The 22,115-nt window shown below is 40.8% G+C and overlaps 1 protein-coding gene across 3 annotated transcripts in view; it reads right to left on the bottom strand.

The window, feature by feature from the left end:
• Positions 1 to 22,115, bottom strand: part of LOC135348985 (kinetochore-associated protein 1-like) — a 25,618-nt gene extending 3,503 nt beyond the window's left edge. The window contains exons 1-48 of one of the 3 annotated variants that reach the window (XM_064547418.1): positions 21,970 to 22,115; positions 21,794 to 21,911; positions 20,548 to 20,608; positions 20,184 to 20,238; positions 17,266 to 17,334; positions 16,803 to 16,872; positions 16,460 to 16,546; positions 16,192 to 16,226; positions 15,642 to 15,761; positions 14,943 to 15,030; positions 14,585 to 14,649; positions 14,233 to 14,385; positions 13,223 to 13,318; positions 11,949 to 12,101; positions 11,496 to 11,612; positions 10,957 to 11,046; positions 10,839 to 10,889; positions 10,703 to 10,764; positions 10,309 to 10,417; positions 9,693 to 9,836; positions 9,561 to 9,617; positions 9,347 to 9,469; positions 8,744 to 8,857; positions 8,449 to 8,592; positions 8,128 to 8,226; positions 7,670 to 7,882; positions 7,335 to 7,394; positions 7,197 to 7,271; positions 6,912 to 7,028; positions 6,527 to 6,605; positions 6,392 to 6,468; positions 5,333 to 5,475; positions 5,031 to 5,132; positions 4,721 to 4,884; positions 4,396 to 4,498; positions 4,099 to 4,259; positions 3,876 to 3,970; positions 3,708 to 3,809; positions 3,451 to 3,579; positions 2,717 to 2,943; positions 2,364 to 2,523; positions 2,114 to 2,200; positions 1,718 to 1,828; positions 1,457 to 1,547; positions 1,075 to 1,133; positions 830 to 1,013; positions 563 to 636; positions 111 to 288 (exon numbers count right to left, since the gene is read on the bottom strand). In XM_064547418.1, the coding sequence (XP_064403488.1) occupies positions 111 to 288; positions 563 to 636; positions 830 to 1,013; positions 1,075 to 1,133; positions 1,457 to 1,547; positions 1,718 to 1,828; positions 2,114 to 2,200; positions 2,364 to 2,523; positions 2,717 to 2,943; positions 3,451 to 3,579; positions 3,708 to 3,809; positions 3,876 to 3,970; positions 4,099 to 4,259; positions 4,396 to 4,498; positions 4,721 to 4,884; positions 5,031 to 5,132; positions 5,333 to 5,475; positions 6,392 to 6,468; positions 6,527 to 6,605; positions 6,912 to 7,028; positions 7,197 to 7,271; positions 7,335 to 7,394; positions 7,670 to 7,882; positions 8,128 to 8,226; positions 8,449 to 8,592; positions 8,744 to 8,857; positions 9,347 to 9,469; positions 9,561 to 9,617; positions 9,693 to 9,836; positions 10,309 to 10,417; positions 10,703 to 10,764; positions 10,839 to 10,889; positions 10,957 to 11,046; positions 11,496 to 11,612; positions 11,949 to 12,101; positions 13,223 to 13,318; positions 14,233 to 14,385; positions 14,585 to 14,649; positions 14,943 to 15,030; positions 15,642 to 15,761; positions 16,192 to 16,226; positions 16,460 to 16,546; positions 16,803 to 16,872; positions 17,266 to 17,334; positions 20,184 to 20,238; positions 20,548 to 20,608; positions 21,794 to 21,911; positions 21,970 to 22,038 (5,140 nt within the window). In that variant the 5' untranslated portion in view covers positions 22,039 to 22,115. The remainder of the gene's footprint in view (positions 1 to 110; positions 289 to 562; positions 637 to 829; positions 1,014 to 1,074; positions 1,134 to 1,456; positions 1,548 to 1,717; positions 1,829 to 2,113; positions 2,201 to 2,363; positions 2,524 to 2,716; positions 2,944 to 3,450; positions 3,580 to 3,707; positions 3,810 to 3,875; positions 3,971 to 4,098; positions 4,260 to 4,395; positions 4,499 to 4,720; positions 4,885 to 5,030; positions 5,133 to 5,332; positions 5,476 to 6,391; positions 6,469 to 6,526; positions 6,606 to 6,911; positions 7,029 to 7,196; positions 7,272 to 7,334; positions 7,395 to 7,669; positions 7,883 to 8,127; positions 8,227 to 8,448; positions 8,593 to 8,743; positions 8,858 to 9,346; positions 9,470 to 9,560; positions 9,618 to 9,692; positions 9,837 to 10,308; positions 10,418 to 10,702; positions 10,765 to 10,838; positions 10,890 to 10,956; positions 11,047 to 11,495; positions 11,613 to 11,948; positions 12,102 to 13,222; positions 13,319 to 14,232; positions 14,386 to 14,584; positions 14,650 to 14,942; positions 15,031 to 15,641; positions 15,762 to 16,191; positions 16,227 to 16,459; positions 16,547 to 16,802; positions 16,873 to 17,265; positions 17,335 to 20,183; positions 20,239 to 20,547; positions 20,609 to 21,793; positions 21,912 to 21,969) is intronic. The other 2 variants (XM_064547419.1, XM_064547421.1) reach the window with 2 other exon arrangements.

Genomic DNA, 22,115 nt, shown 5'->3' with positions numbered 1-22,115 from the left:
TACTACCATCCGGTAGGTCATAGGTCATACAGCAGTCACACACTGTCAAATCTGCATGTTATCTACCACCGCCATCAGTATGCGGATTAGACTCAGTAGCCCTCTCTCACCAGGTTGCTGTTTAGATACTGGGACATCAGTGAATAGCTTGATGACAAGAAGGGCTCCTTGGGCAGAGAGCTCTTTCAGGTCCCCCAGACCGTACTGGTGGAGCAGTTGGTCTGTCTGTGTTATCTTCAGCAGTGTAGTGAACATTTGAAGCTTCTCATTGGCCAGCTGATAATTACTCTGCACAAAGAATTCAACAGAGAAAGATTGCTACAGTTTAAACCATGCAATTACATTATGAAACCTAACTGACAAACGTTTGTATTGACTATCAAGTGATCAGTAGAAATTATGTACACATGTGCAGCTCTGAGCTTGTGACTGCATGTGAGGAAATGATCAGGCATGCAGAAGGGAAGCATGTACATACACACACCGGGAGATATTCTAAAATTAAAAGTCACTACAACAGGCCCATAAATGTGCTTCACAAGCAAAATACATGAGCACACACCTCGGTGCGTGCTTGCTCTTTCCAGTTATTAGCAATGGATACTGCTGTCTTCAGGGCTGCCACTCTCTCTTCGTCTGCAGCCAAATCATAAATTCTTATATGGAGCCACAATCACACAACAGCTTGGGCCTACTGCCCAGATCAGAATAGCAAACAATGTATTTCATTTCCCTTTCAAAACATAGAAAAGAAATAGCTCGTGTGAGTTACAGGTGTGTATATTGTGAATCTGGGGCTTTAACTGTAACTAATAGTACATTGAGTCACCTGTATGCAGTTGTTTTGCAAGCCACTTTGTGATACTGAGGGCAAGGTTAGTGTTCTTAATATGAACCAACAAGTCCGCCAGGCTGCCAAACCGAGTCTTTGATGGACTTATTGTCACACCACTATCACATGATGAGCTTGCTATGTTCTTTATGGCCAAGGAATAAAAATCGTCTCCATCCAACTACATGTACGTAGGCAGAAAATAATTATGATCAGCACATAATTGTGATATTTATGAATACCTTCAATATCTTGGCTATTGGTATGAGCTTGGAAATGGTTGAAGCAGAAAGCTCCGGTCCTGAGGAGAAGTATACACTCTACTGAACATGCAACTGAACATACATGTAAGATACATGTACAGTGCCGAACAGTGAAAACTGATCGTCTATCAAGACATTATAGCCATGCATCCGGTCTCCACTGCGGTTACCGTAGTGCTACAAATTTATGCGAGCGGCTACCATGTCGCATAAATTTGTATCGCACAGACATATACAATCCAAATCGCGAAGTTAAGTATCGCATAATGTTTTAAAGCCTTAAAAATTGGCCAAAATGCAAAATTGTATGCACTACAGTGTTTGAGAAGTGGATTTTGCGCTATAATAGAGGTTTTCATACCGATAATGTCCATGGGGGAAGCATAGAGCAGGCAGTGGAATGGTAGCCTGTCCGTGGCCTGAGGAGGCAATTGGACCTCGTGAAGTGTAGGCTGTACCATGTGCATGCATATAAAACAGTGAGTATAAAATACACATAATTATAAAGAACAGTAATCACAATCAGCCGTGGACAAATAAATTAATCTTACATGTACATCATACATGTACATGTACCTATACCGGTACAGCACTGGACTGATTCAACAGTGACATTTCGTACCTCAGTAGAGTTGGACGGTTGTAGGTAGTGACTAGAATACCAGTTCTTCTCAGCTTCCGAGGGAAGGCTCCCTCTAGAGTAGCACCTGAGACAGTCCAGCAACAGCAGACCCTGAACATAATAGTCGGAACTGAATCTGATTAGCACTTGAAATATGGCCTATACACGTGTACAGTACCTAAGAGGAGCAGAAATACTCCAAAGCTAAACTACCTGCTTGGGAACCCAGTCAGAGGTACAGCTGTGCATTTGTCGACATAAGTTGGAACAATAGTATTGACCTTAAAGGGACTATCACGAATGGGAATGTCCGACTAGTAGATATCGATAACATGGCTGGCTACGTTCTTCTTTTGGCACATAGGAACATACATGTAATTCATTGTATGAACCCACCTGCTCAATTTTGAGGCCAGAAACTTGCTCTCCATTGACCAGGTTTTGCAGGATGAAAGTTATTCGCTCATAGTCATAGGGAGATACCTATTTAAATCACACTAGTCAATAATTTGGCAAAATCGTACACGACATACATGAGTTTAAGAAACAGCAATGACCTACGTGATACAAATTACAATGTATGTACCCAACATACATGAGTTAAGAAATGACAATGACCAATACACATACCCAGGAGCGCACGTACCTTAGAGCTCAGGATGCTGGCGAGCAGTTCATGGCTATTAGTAATGAGACCCAGTAGAGATGCTGCTCTGTCTAGCCACGCCTCTGACTCTGCCCACTCAGTGAGCACCACCCTCAGATAGGCCAGCAACACCGATTGAGGATTGCTTCCAAGCACCTCACTGGAGGGAACAACGTGGTATGTATAAGCCACTTGCAGTAAAACAAAAAGTATTAAGTGGAACATTAGTGTACGAGAGAGATATCATGTAGAGGTACAATTTAAAAATGCTCTACAATACAGAATCACAATAACAACAAATACATGAAGCGTCAGCTTTGATAGCCTTCTTGAGGATATCGGTCTAGACATACCCTGTGTACTGCAGTACAGTTTCAATGTCAGCCAGATTGCTTCTGAACAGAGTGGTAGTCACTTTCATTTTCTCTTCGTTTCCTCCCCTGAACGCCTCGGTGAAGGAGATCTTAACTTTACTCAGTCTCTTACCCCACTCAGCACTGCTACGAATGGTGCCAGCCTGTTTGCTCAGCTGGGTCTGGTTGGTTATACAGCCGTAGTCTAAGGCCAGGTTGCACAAAGACTGTGTGTAAGTGTATGTGTGGGTATGCAGGGTGTCACACAGGATTTTGAAGTAGAGGGGAGAAATAAGAAAATAAAATTTTGCCAGAAAAGGTTAACTGTTAGTTCAATACCCTGTTAGTTCAATACCCTGTTAGTATGTAAAATTGCCAGCTATGGACCCCAACTAGTACCTGAATGCAAATGTTAGGGGAGGGGATTGGAGCTAGAGGGGGGATATCCCCCCTTTCCCCCTCCCCTGTATGACACCACCCTGGTATAGATCCATATACAAATGTAGAAGTAACTTTTAAAGGGCATTTAACAACTATCTCCACACATTCGGTCATGGATGTAATTTGCGGTTGACCAACATCTCTGCCTGTTACAGCTAGTACTAACTATCCAATAATGAGAGTACTGTATGGTACTATAGACTAAGTATGTTGACATAATTATTAAGATTCGATCTTTAGCTGAGGCTTCACATCATACAAAGCACATGTACATACAGTTACAGTCAACTCACAATAACTCTGGAGTAGCTGCTGATGCTCTTGAAGCGAATGCCCTGCAGTTTTTGAGCGGCAACTTGAGGAGGTAGCATCAACAGCAGGGAGAGAGCATATTCATGGTCCAGCTTACGAGACGACAACACCTACATGTATACAGCAAAGAGAGTGTACCATTATCAAATATCGACACGTAAGGGGTGGTAGGTAGTACAAAAGAAGAGGTAAGGTGCAGATGTATTATTTTGAGTTGCTATAGAGCCGTACACTGCACCTTTCCAGTGAGTGTGAGCAGCATCCCCGAGAGTGTTTTCTGCTCTGTCTCTAGCAGTGTTTGAGTGGTCACCCCAGCATAGCCGCAGTGACAGGGAAGGGTCTAAAAGAGAGGAGGGAGAGTTAAGTATCAATGGTGCAGTCATTAATACATGTATTCAAGCCCCACCTGCATTGTACAGAGGACGCTGAGTTGAATGTGCCCATTGTCTTGTAGAGCTTGACTCAACTCCGAAGACAACTCCAGCACTACATCAGTATCACCTGAAATCGAAAGGCTTAGTAAATACGCTACACGGTACATAAATGCGCTACAAAGACAAAACAAAGTAAAGTGACTTTCATCAAAACGTATCACATCTATACGTGCATGTGCAAAATAAAAAACTTACCTGAGAATGCAGTTGGTAGTAGTCGTGTCTCCAGACTAGTGAGCAGAGGTGTTCTGGCCTGGACAAACTTCACAGCGGCCGGCAGCACTTTCTGCTGATCTAACACCAGACCATCCTCTCTGAAGTGGGCTGGCACACCAGACGTGATGCCAGCAGGTTCACTACAAAAGAGAGATATCATGAATTATGCCCCTGTTTTTCGTTGAATCGTTTATACATCAGCTAAATAGAGAACTGCAGTTCGCCTTCGACATTCAAGAAATACAAGGGGTAACACCAGCTGTACTGGTTCCTCACCTTTCACTGACCTCCAGATCTGGGGCTGCCCCCTCACACTGGGAGTGTAGTTCACATAGCAGGATACAGCCACTGTACACCTCCACAGCCGACAAGAGAACACCTGAAGAAATAATTCATTTAAGATGGTAGCCTCGTCTCTCATAGAAATTAGTGACTGACCTATAAACATGATTAACACAATGCTTGAAAGGTATTCCTTAGCTCAGAACGGAAGGTATTACAAAGCTTTGTAACCATGCACCTGTGTTTATAGGGCCACACATCTGGTATAACATGCACCTGTGTTTATAGGGCCACATATCAGTGGGAAACATAGACTGACCTGTGTCTGCTATAGTCATGGCTTGAGCTGCCAAGTCCCTTAGCTCTTTGATCTCCCTCCCACTCACAGAGCCTGGGTCACTCTGCATCAACGCCCATCCCTGCTGCACTGTGTACAGCAGTAGAGCAGAGGAGAAGCTATCAGGAGAACCTCTCAGTAGATCCCTGGAAAAGATAACAAATATTATTGGACACAGGGGACAGTAAGCATGGGAGTTCATATACTATATTGAACGAACCGAGTAATTGGTTGCTATTGGCCTACAATGTACACACATTACAGTGTCATGTAGTGGCCGATATATACCTACCACCAAATAGTTTTGGCTTGCTTGAGGTCCATTCTTCTGGCACATTCAGCAGCAACAGATTCAGAAAACTGCTGCTCAGTGTAGCCCAACAGTGAGGCAAACCTGTGAAAAGTAAACGGTGAGCACAAATAGAGGAGCACGCGTGCACACGTGAGGCAAACCTGTGAAAAATAAACGGTGAGCACAAATAGAGGAGCACGCGTGCACACAGTCATGTACAATGGTTGCTTGTTTTCACAACCACAATTTGTGAAACATGCATGTGCGCAAAAAGGTCTGTACCGGCATATACATGTATGTACCTGCTTCCAGCGTGAAATAGCTTCGGACTATTCTCGTGCAAACACAGACTGTCAGCAAAATCGTTGACTCTTTTCTGGAAGAGCTGGTCACAAGCCTCCTTGTCAGCAAGCGAGTTAGGTGAGAGAAACACTGAGTACTTGACCTGCATTCGTGTACGGTTTTATTAGTGAATACTTTCAGACTGTACTCAGAAAAACAACAATACGATGCTTGACAAAACGCACTAACAAACAGCATAATTATAATGCTTGAAAGAAAATAACGCATGAAAGGATAGACTGAAATGGTTTCATGGCTTGTTCTATTTTGGACCCTAACGCTCAGTATTGCTGAGTTGTCTGTTCTCAAAATAGAGCAACATAAGATACTTCAGTCATTCTTATTATTACTTTGTCTTTTTTGGCCGCTCTATGGATGGCTTGCATCTGCAACTATTACAAGGACAGGGTTAATTAACACCTAACTGTCCACCACGTACATTACATGCAATGTACATGTAGCTATTAATACTTTTGTATGCCTTTGCCACCACTATTTCTAATGACAAACTTAATAATTTTGTGTTTTACAGTGATAAGCTAAACATTTTATACGGATATCCATTTTGGCAAAAGCAAGAATGGCTTATCACAGTAAACACACATTAAGTTTGTTCTGGATATCCAGTTTGGCAAAAGCAAGAATAGATATCCGTATAAAGGTATCAACTTATCACCGTAAACACACATTAAGTTTGTTCCAGACTAAAGCTTGGGGAAGAGAGAACTACATGTATATAATTATAGTGAAACGCCCAATTTTCCGGGAATGACTATCACAATTTAATGAAGTACAACAAAGCAAGAATGGATATCCATTTTGGCAAAAGCAAGAATAGATATCCGTATAAAGGTATCAACTTATCACCGTAAACACACATTAAGTTTGTTCCGGGCTTGGGGAAGAGAGAACTACATGTATATACACGTAGATTCTTGCTTTAGTGAAACGCCCAATTTTCCGGGAATTACTCACAATTTAATATAATGTTTGACAATCTGACATGTACACAATCTAACCTGTAAAGAGAGAAGCTGTTCATAGAGACTGATAGTTGCATCGATATTGATCCAATCTTCACTCAGAACACAGTCCTCTACAATGCAATCAATAACGTGTTGACGTTACTAGCTACACACGTTTGATTCACTCACCATGACACCCAGTCTCTTTCAATAAGCTCAGGCAAAGCAAAGCAACACTAGTAGCTGATATGTGCTCTTCAGGATCATCCTACATACATGTGTGTAGAAAAATATGTCAATGACCCTCCTCTCTTCAAGTACACACAATTATTCATATCGACCATTATCCTATTGCCAAATTCCGTTTGGTTCATACAATGTAGCATTGTATCTCTCAGCTAGATCTGTGATTTAAACACACAGTGACAGTAGGACACAAAGATCTCTAAGAGAAACGTATTCCTTCCTATAGACTGAAGTTAGGGGCGCTTAAAGTTTATGATCAAGTTTTTGTGTATACACTTGTATACGCAAGGGTCAAACAAACCTAACAAGTAGAGGTTTAAGTACGTACCACGCCATTTTGGAAGGGAAGCTGGAGTTTATTGGAAGCCAGTTGAAACACTGAGACTGCGGTGGCTATGAGATCAGTTCTGGAGAGGCCCCTCAACACCTCACTAGCTGTAATGATCTAACAGACAATGACAACATCATCACTTGTTCCAAGCACAAGTACAAGTTACATGTATGTATACAAGTTATGTACTTGCATGAATTTAAAAAGTAGACTTCTTATATTACAACCATGCACCAAACTGTACATGTATAGAATTAAGCTACAGATGAATTAGAGGCTCACTTTTCCGTTCATTCCTAGATTGAATACATGAATCTTGTAGACCTCTGTCGGGCAGAGATGGTACATATCAGCCACCTAATGGACGAGTGCTTGATAAATCACCCAACGACAAACTAGGGGCATAGGGTAATCAAACACCTTCATGGCATCCTCCAAAGAAGCTGGCTCATCAGAGGACAAGATTCGACGAATATAAAGCTACAGTTGGGTGGAAATCACTTTTAACAATAATTATAATGCTAAGACAGTACGTATTTTATTTGGTTACAGAGAAATGTACGATACATATGAACTTACAGCCACACTATACAAATCCGATATTTTGAGAATACAAACTGATAATTATGTACTCGCTATTTGCATAATGTACATTGTGCACCACCCACCACCTTGATAGAATAAAGAATAAGTTTAACAGAGCTACATGTACATGTAGGTACATGTATGCACTTGCATATACTCTAACTGCTCACCCATCTTAAAGAAGAGGCTGTGTCAGAGAAATTGACATCTTTGATTCCGTATCCATGCAATAGTTTCTTGAGCTGCAACAGTTGGTACTGCTTCTCCAGCATGGCCACGTGAGGGTGGTCCACCTTCAAACATCTCTGTACCAGTTCCTCCACACTCTCACTCCATGGCGTGCGTACATACTTGAGCACCTCAATACACCCAGTAACGTAGAGCTGTGAGTAAGAGAGGGAGCAGTGAGTGTGGTGCCAAATTATAGCTGACTCTTTGGTATACAGTGGACACCACAAAGGCACGTGCTAGTAGTGTGGAACAAACTGGGACATCCCTGTAACTGCTGTGTCATTGTGGGAGCTACGGACACTTTTATTACACACATCAATTTGTCTTATACAACTGTATTCAACTTTATAATTATGAAGGAGATGAGACAAAGAAAAAGCTCTACACGAACATGTACCTCTTTGTCCTTGATAGCGTGTACAAGGGTGATGGCCTTGGCCTCGTAAGGACTGTCAGTGAGACTAGTGGAGAAGCGAGGAGACTGAGACAGGAACAGCTGGACAGACAAGAGTCGTATTGAAATCTCGAAAGCCCTCTCCCACACATGGCACTTGTCAAGGCCCCATTTATATAACTTCCCAAAGAAACAATCATCCTACTCTTACAATAAAGCCCCCCCCCCCTTCCAAAAACAAAGTCAAAAGTATCTTGGTACAGTAATACATTTATGAGGGTTGTAGACAAACATGGTATAACTGAGCAATCAATTGAAGCAGACCTTAACGTAGCTCAAGAGCACAGTGTCTAGATCGAGTCCATGTCTCTGCACGTATGGAGCCACCTTATGTAGAATGGTGGTGGATACCAACTCAGCAGCAACAGCCTTGTCTAGCAACCGAAACACCACCACTTTTCGAGTGTCCTGCAAAGAAAAAGCGAATATAAGCTCAATTATTTTTTAATGTCTAAAATAGTTACTAATTATTGTGATGATTCATACCACAGAGAATAACTGTTTGCCATTGAGGTTGGCCCTCTTTACTAGAAGCTCTAGATAGGTGATGATTAGCTACCTTCTCGTGTTCAGCCAGGGAGAGACTGCAGCAGAGAATGGTTTCCAGGTAGCACAGGTCCCTTAGTCTCCCCTGCAGACACTTGAGGCCACTCAGCACAGAACTATCTGGGTTCTATGGGGTGTGGGTGGATGAAGAATGTATAGCGGTTCCATTGGTGCATAGAAAGAACCTACATACAGTATGCATGTATAAGGCTCAATTCTACACTTTCTAAAGTGCTATTAATTTATTGTAAGTTGTGAACCTCGATCTCTTTCAACTTTAGACTAGCACCTGTGCTAGGTAACATATATAATATTCACAGTAATAGTCGAACAATCATGACAATGCCGAATTGCATAATTATGGATTAAGGGTTTGTTACAGGAAATTAACCCTTAATCCAATTTCATCAAAGGTGGGAAACTGACATGTGGCTACAACTTCAAACTTCCCTGGAAGTTTATCATATTCAAATAACAAGTAGGAAGGTGATAAAAGTCAATTAATGGACAGTGTTGTCACTTGGGGCTTCTCACATAGACAATACATTAAGCATAATTTATTATGACACAGGTGGTTCGATCATATGTGATAAGCCGCGCCCCATATCCAACATACCACTGAGTCTTCTAGAATGATAGAAGTGGTTCGTAAAGCCATTTTTGTGAGGGGATTTTTAAAACAGCTCACAGCCTCTAGAATATAATCGCACAACTTCAGTCCATTCTGCGGCCATTGCTCCTGTAGGATGAAATGTAGTAACACTAAACATGCAGGAGACTTTGAGGCACACTACATGCAATAGCTATAAGAGAAAACGAATAATACACACCTTTTCTGAGAGCTCCAACAGTCTCACTCTACTTTGAGCCCAGTCCAAAAAGTTGGGCTAAAGAGTGTTTGCGAGTGAAATACATACATACGTACGTATAACTGAGAGGACTTATTCATTGGGACTACTCACCAGTACTTGAGGGGTGTGCTGTAGAATGAAAGGCACCACACTGCGAGAGAGCCACGCCCCCAGTTCAGCCGACGGAATACACTCAGGGAGACTCCTCAACAAGGATACCAAGTCATTTCCACCCAGCTGAGTCATGAGCTCACTCTAGAGAAACCATTCAATTATGAACACAATTTAATGGCCTGATACCACATGACTGCGGTAGTCTACACCAGTCACTTAGGAGATACGTTAATTAATTATTAACATGATCGAGTGTCACATGGTAACATGTGTAGAGATTTATACACGTAGGCATTTGTGCAGACTGTGGGAGTCATGCACACACAAATAGTGAAGCACTCAGTAACATCGCTAATTTATGTGGCCTTTGAGAAGAAGTTGCATACAATGTAAACAAAGTTGAACGTGAAGTTGAAGGATTTGAGTGTATATGTATGCAAAATAAATATATAATGGGAAGATTGTGGTAGAGAGTGGGGAAGAAAGGTGTGGTAGAGGGGGAGAGAGGGGGGATACTGGGGAATAAAGGGGTGTGGATAGAACAAATTACTGTACATGCTCCTTCGTCTGTAAATTCAACTACATGTACGAAAGCCATTGTGCGTTTTCGTACCATATGCCTGTTCCAGATGAGGGCTAACTTGTTTAGATTTCCAGAGTGAAAGTAGGTGCTGAGATGATCCAGCAAGCTCCCTAATAGGAAGCAGTGCCATGACCTCGGGCTATTGTGGGGAGACACATGTACATGTACGTAAGTGCTACAAGAACTAAATATTTCACCTCTAAATCTGTTTCTATGAAACAGTATTAATTCAATACAATATATCAGAATTGTCGCTACATTTTTGAACTTTAATTCACAGTACATCTGTATGTAAACACTGTCTGATTTCAAGGCTTGTATTACACATGTACACTGCGCGTACAGTCAACGCATAGCAACACATATATACCTATGTACAACGCAACATGTTTCAAGTACAATTAAGGTGGGCATTAGGACTAACCAAAACTCTTCTTGACTGTGTACCATTTGGAACGTGACTATCTTGTTAAGAGCTGAAAAAACCTATGAAGAACTTTAGTTAAGTACACTGTAAGTATACACATACCAAGGCATTCAATGTACATGTACAACTGTACCTTGAGTTGTGCAGATTTGATTTCACCACTTTTTTCAGAATCATTCTTCAGCTGTAAATATTTAGCGGGGTAAAAACATATGTACCGGCCTACACATGTTTGCTGATGACGACCTTACTTTGTTTTTAGCCAAGTGCAAAGTGTCCAGAGTCATGGTCAGGGTGGGATATTGGGAGGACAGGAACAGCTCAGCTACAAACACTCCATCCTACATACATATGCAGCACAATGACAGAGTTATACACTTTCATAGTAAGGCACCAATGTTCAGCCAAAGCAAATCAAATTAAGAGATAGGTAAATTCTCAGAACAAAAACAAATAGAAAATTGCGCAAATTGTGTATCATTAATTGACAAGTACAGTGTACAATCATGTACATGTACATGATTGTACACTTGTTTGACACACGTACACCACTCTAATTGTTACTCTCATGTTAGGTACATGTACGAACCATATACGGGTAATTTTTTGCGTTGAAGTTGAACACGCAAATTTCTATAAACAAATGGCAAATTGTGTATAGTGCAGCTCAAAAACGGTTGCAATCAATTATTATTTCATTTTCGGATAAATGTTCAACATCCGAAAGTTTCCACTATACAAAAATTACCCGCTATATTTTAGAGGGTATTATGGGCGGGCCAGTGCTTACCTGTAGACACTTCACACACTGCAACAGGTTAGTGTGCACCTCGGCTGCCTCCTCTCCTGCTATAGTCTTGTTGATCCACACGCTGTTCAGCACCTGGGCCTTTGTCTTGTACACCAACTACAGGAGAGTGCATGGTACACAATGTATGTACATGTACATGTACATGTATGAAGCTAGTATTGCCTACAAAAAGTTAAACACGTAAAATTGGCAATACGCAGTTGGGTACATTTGTCCCATGGGTATAAATTTTTACCAGCCTACCAACTTTCGACAGTGAATTCTTTATATATATACATGTACATGTATATACAATGGCCCATTTACATTTCCAGTACATGTAGGTACACTTATTTTTGTAACTGATAGACCAAACTAAGTTACCAATCTGAACACTGATACATGTACATTACATATCCGTTGAGTGGATGCCCTGTGTGTGTGTGTGTGTACCTCAGGGTCCAGATTGAACTTCTTAGCGAGTGTCTCAGCGTCATCGAACCTCCCCTGACCAATGAGCGTGGCCAGCCTCTTCTCAGGCAGTGCTTGCACCAGCTGCCTCACAACCACACTTCCACCCTCCAACTCAGTGTAGTACACACAGTCCTGGAGGGAGTAATACTCACGACAAGAACAAGTACAATCGTGGCCCAGGGTGTCATACAGGATTTTGAAGTAGAGGGGGGAAATACATGTATAAGGTATGATTTTAAGTAACCAGAAAATGTCGCTAAAAAAAGGGTCAACTGTTATTTCAATACCCTCACTCAGTCATACTACTAGTACCTGAATTTTAGGGGGGGGAGGGATTGGAGTCGGAGGGGGATATCCCCCTTTCTCTCTTCCCTGTATGACACCCTGCATGCTATTGACATGAGCAAGCTACATGTATTTAGTTAAGGATTTTATCAAATCAGTTGGTACATATATTTAGCTACACTTCGTGTCGACCACGTAGCCATGGGAACAATGCAATACGATCCCTTACATACGGCGAGAATACTTTAAAATGACCAATTAAGCGAAGAGTCCATGAGCAAGGCAATGATCACATATCATATCCACGCACGTAGACCAACTAAACAGTTTGTCCAAAATGTCCAAATAAAGAATTTAGCAAGGGTCGATCAGTTGACACCTGCTTTCAGCCACAACTACCTAGAAGACTTACACGTACAGTGATATGTACCAACAAGTGCGTACACAAAGTTATGTAATACTGTCTAGTTAGCTCAGCTCGTAAGACTTCAGCATGCAGCTACGGCAGCTAATATTACATCTCAACTTAAGTACATGTAGTAAATCAAAAGTTTGGCAATTAAGCATCAGACAATTACATCAACCAAATTATATTAAGTACAATTTATCGTCAGATACCAACGCATTGCTCAGACAATCATAATGGGACATACGCAAACACCTTTTTAAACTATTAGTTACAAAGGGTCAGTAAATCTAATTACATGAAAAAAATGTCAGGTAAATAATGAAATGTCGTAAAGAAAATTACCTAAATCTTGTTATGATTAGTGAGGAAGGCACTGTACAATAAATATTGGATGCAAAAAATGTATTTGTGTGCTCACCTCTGCTCAGTAATGGGTACTGAGTGCTGACTGATAGCCAATACCTACCTCAAATAAGTGAGAAGAACTGCCCCCATTACAACAAAATACAGGGTACTAAATGCTCTCACACCTCAGTAAGGGTAAACCAAACCCACCCACCTCAGTAACAGTTCCGTGCACCAGAGCAGCAGTTGAGGAGACCTCTTGGGAGTAGAGTGCGTGTAGTCCAGGCAGGGAGGCAAGGATCAGTGTCGTCTGTAGTATATATGTGCATGTGGTGAAGGAGGGGGGGGCAGAAAGCAAAGTGTGAAACCTTGTAAGTAATTAGTAAACACTGTAATAATTGGGACAATGATGGGGAAGTAGGCTTGTACATGTAATCGCACTGTGTTATCGACTCTAGGCGCTCATTAGGAAATCGATTAAGACCATGTAAGCTCATAGTACGGTAAGTACACATGAATATCCAATAGCAGGAGGGTGTTAGATTGGTTCTGCCTTGTGCAGGAGACCAGCTAACGACTAGCATATTTTAAAGGGCATTTAAAATACACAACAATGTTTAGAATGCAAACATTTTAGATACATGAATTAACAAATATGACGGCTTTCCTATATTAGGGTTGTCATTGAAGGGATACTATTTAGTGAACAACAAAATTAATTACACGATTAGTATACTTGCAACTGCATTTCAATACTGTTATTACGCTACAAAAACAATTTAGGCTGTCAGGGTACGTAGTAAGTCCCAAGGTAAACTGAAACCAAGCAAGCTTTATGATACGTACATGTAGTTCAGACGGAAGACAGACATACTAGCTAAGAAAGTAGGTCAAAAATAATAAACTTTATTGGTGTACAACCAAAAAGTGCTTTTCAAATTGTCTAGACGTGCGTGTACGTATACATGTGCATTTTAGGTCTACATTCAAAATACCTCCACATGTACATGTATAATATGACCCACAACAAGTAAGACTGAAGGTGAATTCACAGACCAACCAGAACAGCACCATGGCAAAGAGACATATATGTACCCTACACTCCAAAGTAAGGTTGCGCAATTTAAGAAAATTAGCCCACCTACATGTAGTTTTGCAACATTTTAGTACAAACAATTTTATGAAAGAGAACCCACAGACATACAATTGGATCATGTGACGCACCCCTCCAGACGAGTTTTCCGTGAGCAGACACGCTTGGTCGGACCCTCCCTCTAATCCAGCAGTGGCACACAGCGAGAGATCCTTCACCACTTGGCCAGATGTCCACAGGTTGACCATTACTAATGAATGGAGGCTCCACACTGCCAGGCTCCCCTGAAGGTATGAAGTAAAGGATCAACTTACGTCACACCTGACAAACTTTTGTAATTACTTTCAGTTCCATTAATCAACAAAATAATTACTACAGGTTCAATATTACTGTATTTCTTTTGGGTATACACATGTATGTAACTTGTTGAAATTAAATTACTGGCAAACAAGTAGCTGGAACAACAAAACACGGCGCACTTACAGTGCTGCAGAGTGTCACCAAGTACTTGTCATTTCTCGTCACCTCGCATCTGGCAATGCACACACCTATATATACCATCAACACACAAACACTTTAGACCGACACCCTTTGCTGTGTTGTAATTATCTAAACCCAACACACAATATTACACAAGAATTGCAACCAAAATAATGTTTGTATGAGGAAATTGGAAATTGGGAAATTTGTTGATATCCTTGTTCTATAATTAAAAGCTCCTCCTTAAAATAATTGGACACCTATTGCAAAATATTGACACTCGATACACGCAACATCCTATGCCTGCTTACAGATAACTTCCCCAAAACATAAGAAATGCACGCATGGGGCATTGCCTCACCTTTGAGTAGACATGACACACAGTCGACGATCTCCAGTCCACTATCACCGCTCTCTCTCCACACACACAGCCCACTTGCACCACAACCCTACACACACAACAATTCATTCATTCATTCACAGTGAGTAACAATAGAGTTCACAATGTATACAAACTGTATACAGCACTCTTTCAGTGAGGTACGTACGTACATGTACATTATACAAAAACTGTAGCAAATTATTGTGAACGTTGAATCCCATAAATAAATATTGCAAGGTCTTCCGCCCACTGTGTTTACCAATTCTTTGTTTTTATACACACTTACACTTTGAGATACAGAAACGTGAAGCAACCGCCCACGAAAAGGACTTAAAAAACAGTAACCCAGGAAATGCCCAATTTAGCAGGTCAAAATAAGAAGTTACGCAGGAAGTGTTATTTTATAAGTGGAGTAGATAGAGACGAAATAAGTTTTTTTTATAATAGCAACAAAGAAAGTACTTAGCCTGCCCACTCAACAGTGTGCGGAGGAGGAGCAGAGAAATGATTATGACTGTGCATGCATATACATGTATACACATTGTGAGCACACATGCAGAACTGTTCATTACAAGTACTGTATAAAGCAAGACACATTATGTTACAGACAAGTCCTTTGTTTTCAAATGAGTGTACTACATATGTACATCACACCGGGGTTTTAATAACAGAGCTTACAGTTGTAACAAAGCTGGCAGGGGAGCGTGGGGTGGGAGTGGCCAGTGGGAGGAGGAAGGATGAGCAAGTGTCATGCTCAGCAGATATGTCATGCCTCGACCAGACTATGTCATCCTTAAGCTGTGAAAAAAAGCGATTGTGGTTAGGGAAAAAATTAATCACAGTATACAACCGTGATATTATTAATTTGTACACAGCAGCTACAATATGTACGTTGCAATTACACTTGACTCTGACATTCAGTGACAGGTGCCTACACAACACTTTATTGGCTCACAATCAATTGTACACTTTGTAAGTGTTAAGGATACTTAGTTTTGCATGTGCCAGAAGACTATACAGTATATAAATAGCTGGTAAGAGTGCCAGAAGCAAATTATTTCCTAGACAGCGGAAGCAAATACGTACGTAGACTGGCTTTTAATGTCACAGTAGCTGCAGATTTCCTTATTTGGAATAATGTCGAGAGATCTGAAGGAGCTTCCACCAAAACTAAAACCAACTGATTATTCACCCAATGTCTAGCAATAACTGGATACGTCGTACGTACCTGTTTCATGAGCTGCAAATCATTCTCTCTTATGGCTGCAAAACGAAACAGAGAATGACGTTGGTGTGCAACAAACTCGCTGTCTAGCACGTACAGCATGAAAGTGAACATTTTCGTAGTATAAGATTGTCAAGAGCCATCAATAGTATTGTACAACACTTCGAAACCGTACGTGTGCATAATGTTGGATAAACTATTTACGTCGGTAGCTCCACCATAAAGAATCACGGAGGAGGGGTGTGACACTATTAATAGCTAATCTACACACCTTCACTGAGTTGGTTGAAAGGCAGGTTCTTGAAAATAAGCACTACTCCCATGGACAGGAGCACATAAAGAGAGGACAACTCTGACTCTGTATGGGGTGGAGGAAAATAAACACAGCTAGGGTGATGCACATCTGTCATTATAACACAATGTAGTGTCTTAAAAGTAGACGCTGGATTGATAGCCCAAACCATTGACACGTGGTTACTACCCACCGTCTGTCTCAGATCAAACAACATACACAACGATTAAAATATCAATTTTGTATTAAAGCTCACACATGGGTCACAAATTACTCGCATATTGCTACACAGATACACAGACACATAGCAGCATGCATGTACCTCTGGAGTTTGAAAACTGAACAGAAGAAAACACCTTCTCTTGGTCTGATGCGGCTGCAACACCAACATCCTGTACACACAAAACAACATAATTATGGCTTCTTGATATTTACGTTATATATACAGCTCCAGGAGGTACCCTCACACTTTATTGACAACTTATTGATTTTAGTCTTTCACAAGTCCATAACCATATAGTACGCATAAAGAAACCTCCACCGGACAATAAATACATGCAGCATAATTATAATTATTGTAAAATCAGCCAACACTCTCATATATCACATTGCTGTCAGGATAAACAATCAAATAGTACCACTGAGTACTTTGTTCCAGGACATGTGCCAATGAATAGCTGAAGCCTTGCACTCACCCATATAAGGGAGTGACTTGTGAAAGGACTAAAACATCGTCAAAATCTGAAAAGCTGACCTAATGTGTTACGTTACCTAGTGGAACTTACACAGTTCCATATAATTAGACTACTTGGTGCCCACTCGTCAATCGTCATGGTAATTTGATATTTAGTGAGCTGCATTGAAAGTGGCTTCTGTAATAGCCATACCGTTATACTATATCATAAATAACGGATGGTTGAAGCAAACCAAATTTAAAAAATGTCGGGCATACCCTCTAAGTGAAAATACCCAACACGCTCGAGCAATAGCTGCTTAATAAGCACACCATAGCTTGCATGTTCAGTCAACATGGAAGCAGCTCGAGAGATACATTCTAAGAATCAGAGTGGAACTTTGCCCAAATGAGCAGAATTGATACATGCAAATGCACATTCATTTTATTAAACTTGGTAAGAGGCAAGTGAAGTTATGGGCATATAATTACTGCACCCAAAGAGCTTCTCAATAATTATACACAACTCAGAAACTATAAGCCCATAAAACAAAAGTAACAAAAATAAAACACAAATGCAATGCAATCTACTTATAGAACAAATGGAATGAAGAGGGGTACTCGTTCTGTCTACTATAATCATGTGAACAAAGGGCCCCATCACGGCCACAACAATATTATACATTTTTGTCCCAATTACAAGCAGGCGCCACGAACAATACACCCCTCCATATGGTGATATTGTAGAGGTTCTGTTTTCAAAACAAGCAAGGACTCTGTACCATACAAGTAAACAAAGTACTCTGCATCACCTCACCATGATCTTAATAATAATAAAATTACTAATTAGTTGTGTACGTCCACGAATTAGCTAGACAATGACGATGAATGAATTGTTAAATTGTAGTTTTCAGTAAATCAAAAGCTAACACGATACTTAAAGAGCGTCTTTTTGTCCAGACTAAAGACACCTAGCTATGTCTTAAACCAAATTGAGAGTGGGTACAGGTGCAAAGTTCTCCTAGAGATATCACGAAGTTAATACAAACAAGATATTCGGACACCTACGTGGCGCTTGTAAGTGGCTAAATTTGGGCTTGACGAGTGACGTTCTTGAATAAACATTTGTAGAAGTAAACAGAACGGAGACATACTATCCACAAAATCAATATTGTAATTTTCGGGGGGAGGGGGATTTAGTGGTTTTCGTGGTTAAATCCCTAGCACAAATATTTTATCCACGAATGAAGCGATCCTTGAACACCTTTATCTGCAGTGCACGCAACCACAAATAATATCCAACTGACTAAACAACGAATGTTTTGACCCCCAGAAATTACCCGCTATATGGAGAGAGCATTGTCTAGCAATTGGGGTTAAAGTGGAATCCACCTCAAAATATCGCCAAAACATACACCACCCTCTTCACAAATACATGTACATACCATGTTAAATACCTTACTAATGCATGCATAAATATGGCTACAGGGATCGTACAAATCTCCATGACTCGAAACAGCATTGACGAATCTCACAATATAAGCCCTATAAAATCCGCAACTTCAAACAAATAGCGTCGACCATATATAGCTACATGCACAAGAAAGATTTCAGCTAATTGAAAACCTTCCAAACTCAGTCACCTGGAATGACTATGCTAAATCTTCGAGAGCTGACGGGCATGACAGCATGCATGACTATTCAGACAGATTAGAAAATGGTTGGAACCAGTAAAGGAAAATTCGTCAACGCGACATTGTTTACGGACAACAAGACAATGAGACAATGCCTAGTTACCGTTCGTCACAGCTTATAGGAAAGTTTTCAAACACCAGACCAACACTTGGTTCAGACACAATCAAATTAGGAGAGGAAATAGTGTTTGGAATCCATAGTTACTAAGCGGAACAGCAGACATTCAGACATCCATTTATGATATCATGGAAAGGATCCAGTTACACAATTTGGCTGCAGGCAGCATGCTTCATGCGTGTAATTAGTTGCTGTTGATACGCATTCATGTACATGCATTCATGTACATAGACGTCAGCCCACCTGTGAGTAGGGCTGTCCCAATTATTCTAGAATAATTTTGAGAATAATAGGTGAGGCTAGAATAATAGGTAGAGTCAGAGGTTTAAAAGGTCATAGAGGTCAATAATATAATGTAAGTGCAGTACACATGTCAGTTGTTTAGTTTTATATGTCTGCAATGTCGTTTATGATACAGTCATTTTAAAACTTGCAATATTCTGATAAACTTTGCTGTAACCACAGTTGTAACCACATAGATGATATGTACACCATAATGACTTCGCACAGCCTCAGAGAACAGCTCAAACATGCCAATGAAGAGAATGTTGTATAAGTGTCCAGGGTTCTCATTAATTTCGAGATAACACTATAATTATATACCCATGTAACTTATTTTCAGCATGCTGTAATGCATGTTGCTTCCCTTTTCTACTAGCCTACAACACTGACACTGCCACCCTGCACTGACACTGCTGCCCTGCGATGTATATAATTATAGGGAAACTCGCAAAATAATTATAATGGGTATAAAATAACCATTCTCAACGAGTTTTATTGGCATATGGAGCTGTTTTCTGAGGCTGTGCTGAAGTCATTCAATGTATGCTTGCTGCTACATAACTGATATTTGACTTAGTCTTGCTGCTTTGCTGCATGGTTTAATTATATTCATAATCATGTCCTTCTGTGGTTACTACTGTGGTTGCAGCCAAGTTACACAAAATATTGCTAAAATGACTGTAGTCTGAGGGCCAGACCTTTTCTCAGAGGGGGGAGGGGGAAGAGAGAAGAGCTCAATCTAAATAGCTAATCCTAGCTCTCTAGATTTTGCCGCCGAGCTATTAGGTCTAGTCTGGCCCCAGACTAAGATCTATTTATGGTTCATGTTCATGTTGGCTTTTCAATGAGAATAATGGGTAATTATCTGGGAATAATAGGAAGAAAAATTGAGAAATTCTAATAGGCAAATTTTTTGAATAATTGGGACAGCCCTACCTGTGAGAAGAGTACTTCCTGGAGGGAAGGACTCACAAAATGAAGAACACCGTTCCTGTGAAAAAATAAATAATTAACCTACTGGGTGATATGGATGTATGAGCAGGGTGGGTGGATAACAGTGTTTGTGTGGGCGGGGATCTTAAAAATAGAACATAAACTACAAAGGAGTGTAGCTTTCCTAGTCATGGCATTTTGTGGTCAGCAACTTAGGTATATACCTGGAAATTTAAGCTGGAAATGTGAGCTGTTCAGTACAGCGAGGACGTAACATATTCCACGGTAAACAGACACTAAAAATATGCAACTATAGACGTGTGTAAGTAATTGAGTTAGACGGTAGCACCAACAGTTGCTTCCTCACCTGTCTGCAACCACGAGAAGGCTTTCCTTTTCACTCCAGCCAACACAGTCTACTTGACACTCTGGGAGGTGGTGGGCAAAAGCGACCTTAGGCAATAATATGACTGTTGCTACGGGGATGATTGTACTACAAAGCAACTTAGTACATATAGATGCCAATGCGAAATAACGTTGCTATTGTCTACAATGGTGCCGTAATCTTGGCAACACTTCAATGAGTTGAGGATACTTAGATACGTGTGGCCTTCTCCGTCACAGACCAAAACATACACAAAAACTATGGAGCAATGTACACAAAGCACATACTGTAGTGTCGTACGGTGCTGTAAACGCATACTGAAAGTAACTCACATATGGAGCACTCAGACATGTTACATAACACCAAGCAATACATTAACACCAGCCATTCGAGAAGGATGAATAATTATGGCTAAGAAGAGATATTAGTAGTTTTCAGGGTAAAGTACTATGAGAGTTTATGGACATTTAAAACTTGCAGAAGTCTATACAAACAAAAACGTTGAGAGAAAGCTATCACACGTATGCGCACGGTATTTGAAGAGGCGAAAGCTGACTGCTGTTTTGATCAATGGACAAGTAGTGACCTACCAGTGGTGACTAGACTTACACTTCACTCCTGTGTCTATCCCTGAGGCTAGCGTTTCCATAGATATTGAGAATTAGTTCCTTTGTGTTTACATAGTATATCAGGAAGGAAATGTTAGCATTGTAACTTAGCGACATTAATAAGCCAAAGAGAAAATTATAGTTCTTGTTTATCGCCCACATTTTTAGCTATTTATGTCACTTCCTCTTTTGTACAATGTGTACAATGTAACCACTCTATTACACCATTTCACAAACACACTCAGAAGTTCACCAAGCTCGAAAACAGGCTAGATCTATATATACCGGTAATACCTCAAATTAAGACGACCCTCTAAATATGCGACACCCTCGAGTATAGGCAATTTTGTGATATCTAACAAAGTAGCAACATTTTTAATGTCACGTCCTAAATGGAAATCAATGTAGCCACACCCCTAGCGTCGATTCTAGCCCACTGGAAAAATTTTTAAGCGGCCTGAAATAAAGGCAAGTATACTATAAAGTGGAGCTACCTCCAATTAGATGCAACCCTCTAAAATATGCGACACCAGGACTTCAATAAGAAGTGACGTACTTCTGGCACCGTAAATTTAAAAGATCGCCTCAAATCGAGGTCTTACAGTTAATATACAGCATACCAAATTTGTAGACAGCTGGCTGCAATGGGCTAGAAACAGAAAGTGTGGCAATTTGCACATGGTCATCAGTCACTACACAAAGGTGGTTGGTAGAAGGCCCCAGCACACCAAATTTCCCCTGGAATCAAATTAAAAGCACTTAGCACATGCACACAGCCTCACAGGTTAAACTCTACCTTATCTGATCCATGGCCAGGCAGTGTGGAAACTACGTTTGCCTCATACAGACTATGTCCACCAGTCATTATTGCTGAGGCGCGGCCAGGGAATTGACTACGAGCCCGCCATTGGCGACCTTTGCACTGGTAGCCTAGGTTTATTT

The sequence above is a fragment of the Halichondria panicea genome, chromosome 15, assembly GCF_963675165.1.
Source record: "Halichondria panicea chromosome 15, odHalPani1.1, whole genome shotgun sequence".
In the NCBI taxonomy this organism is placed as follows: domain Eukaryota; kingdom Metazoa; phylum Porifera; class Demospongiae; order Suberitida; family Halichondriidae; genus Halichondria; species Halichondria panicea.
The sequence above is the reverse complement of the archived record's forward strand: the minus strand, read 5'-3'. Positions and strand labels throughout refer to the sequence as shown.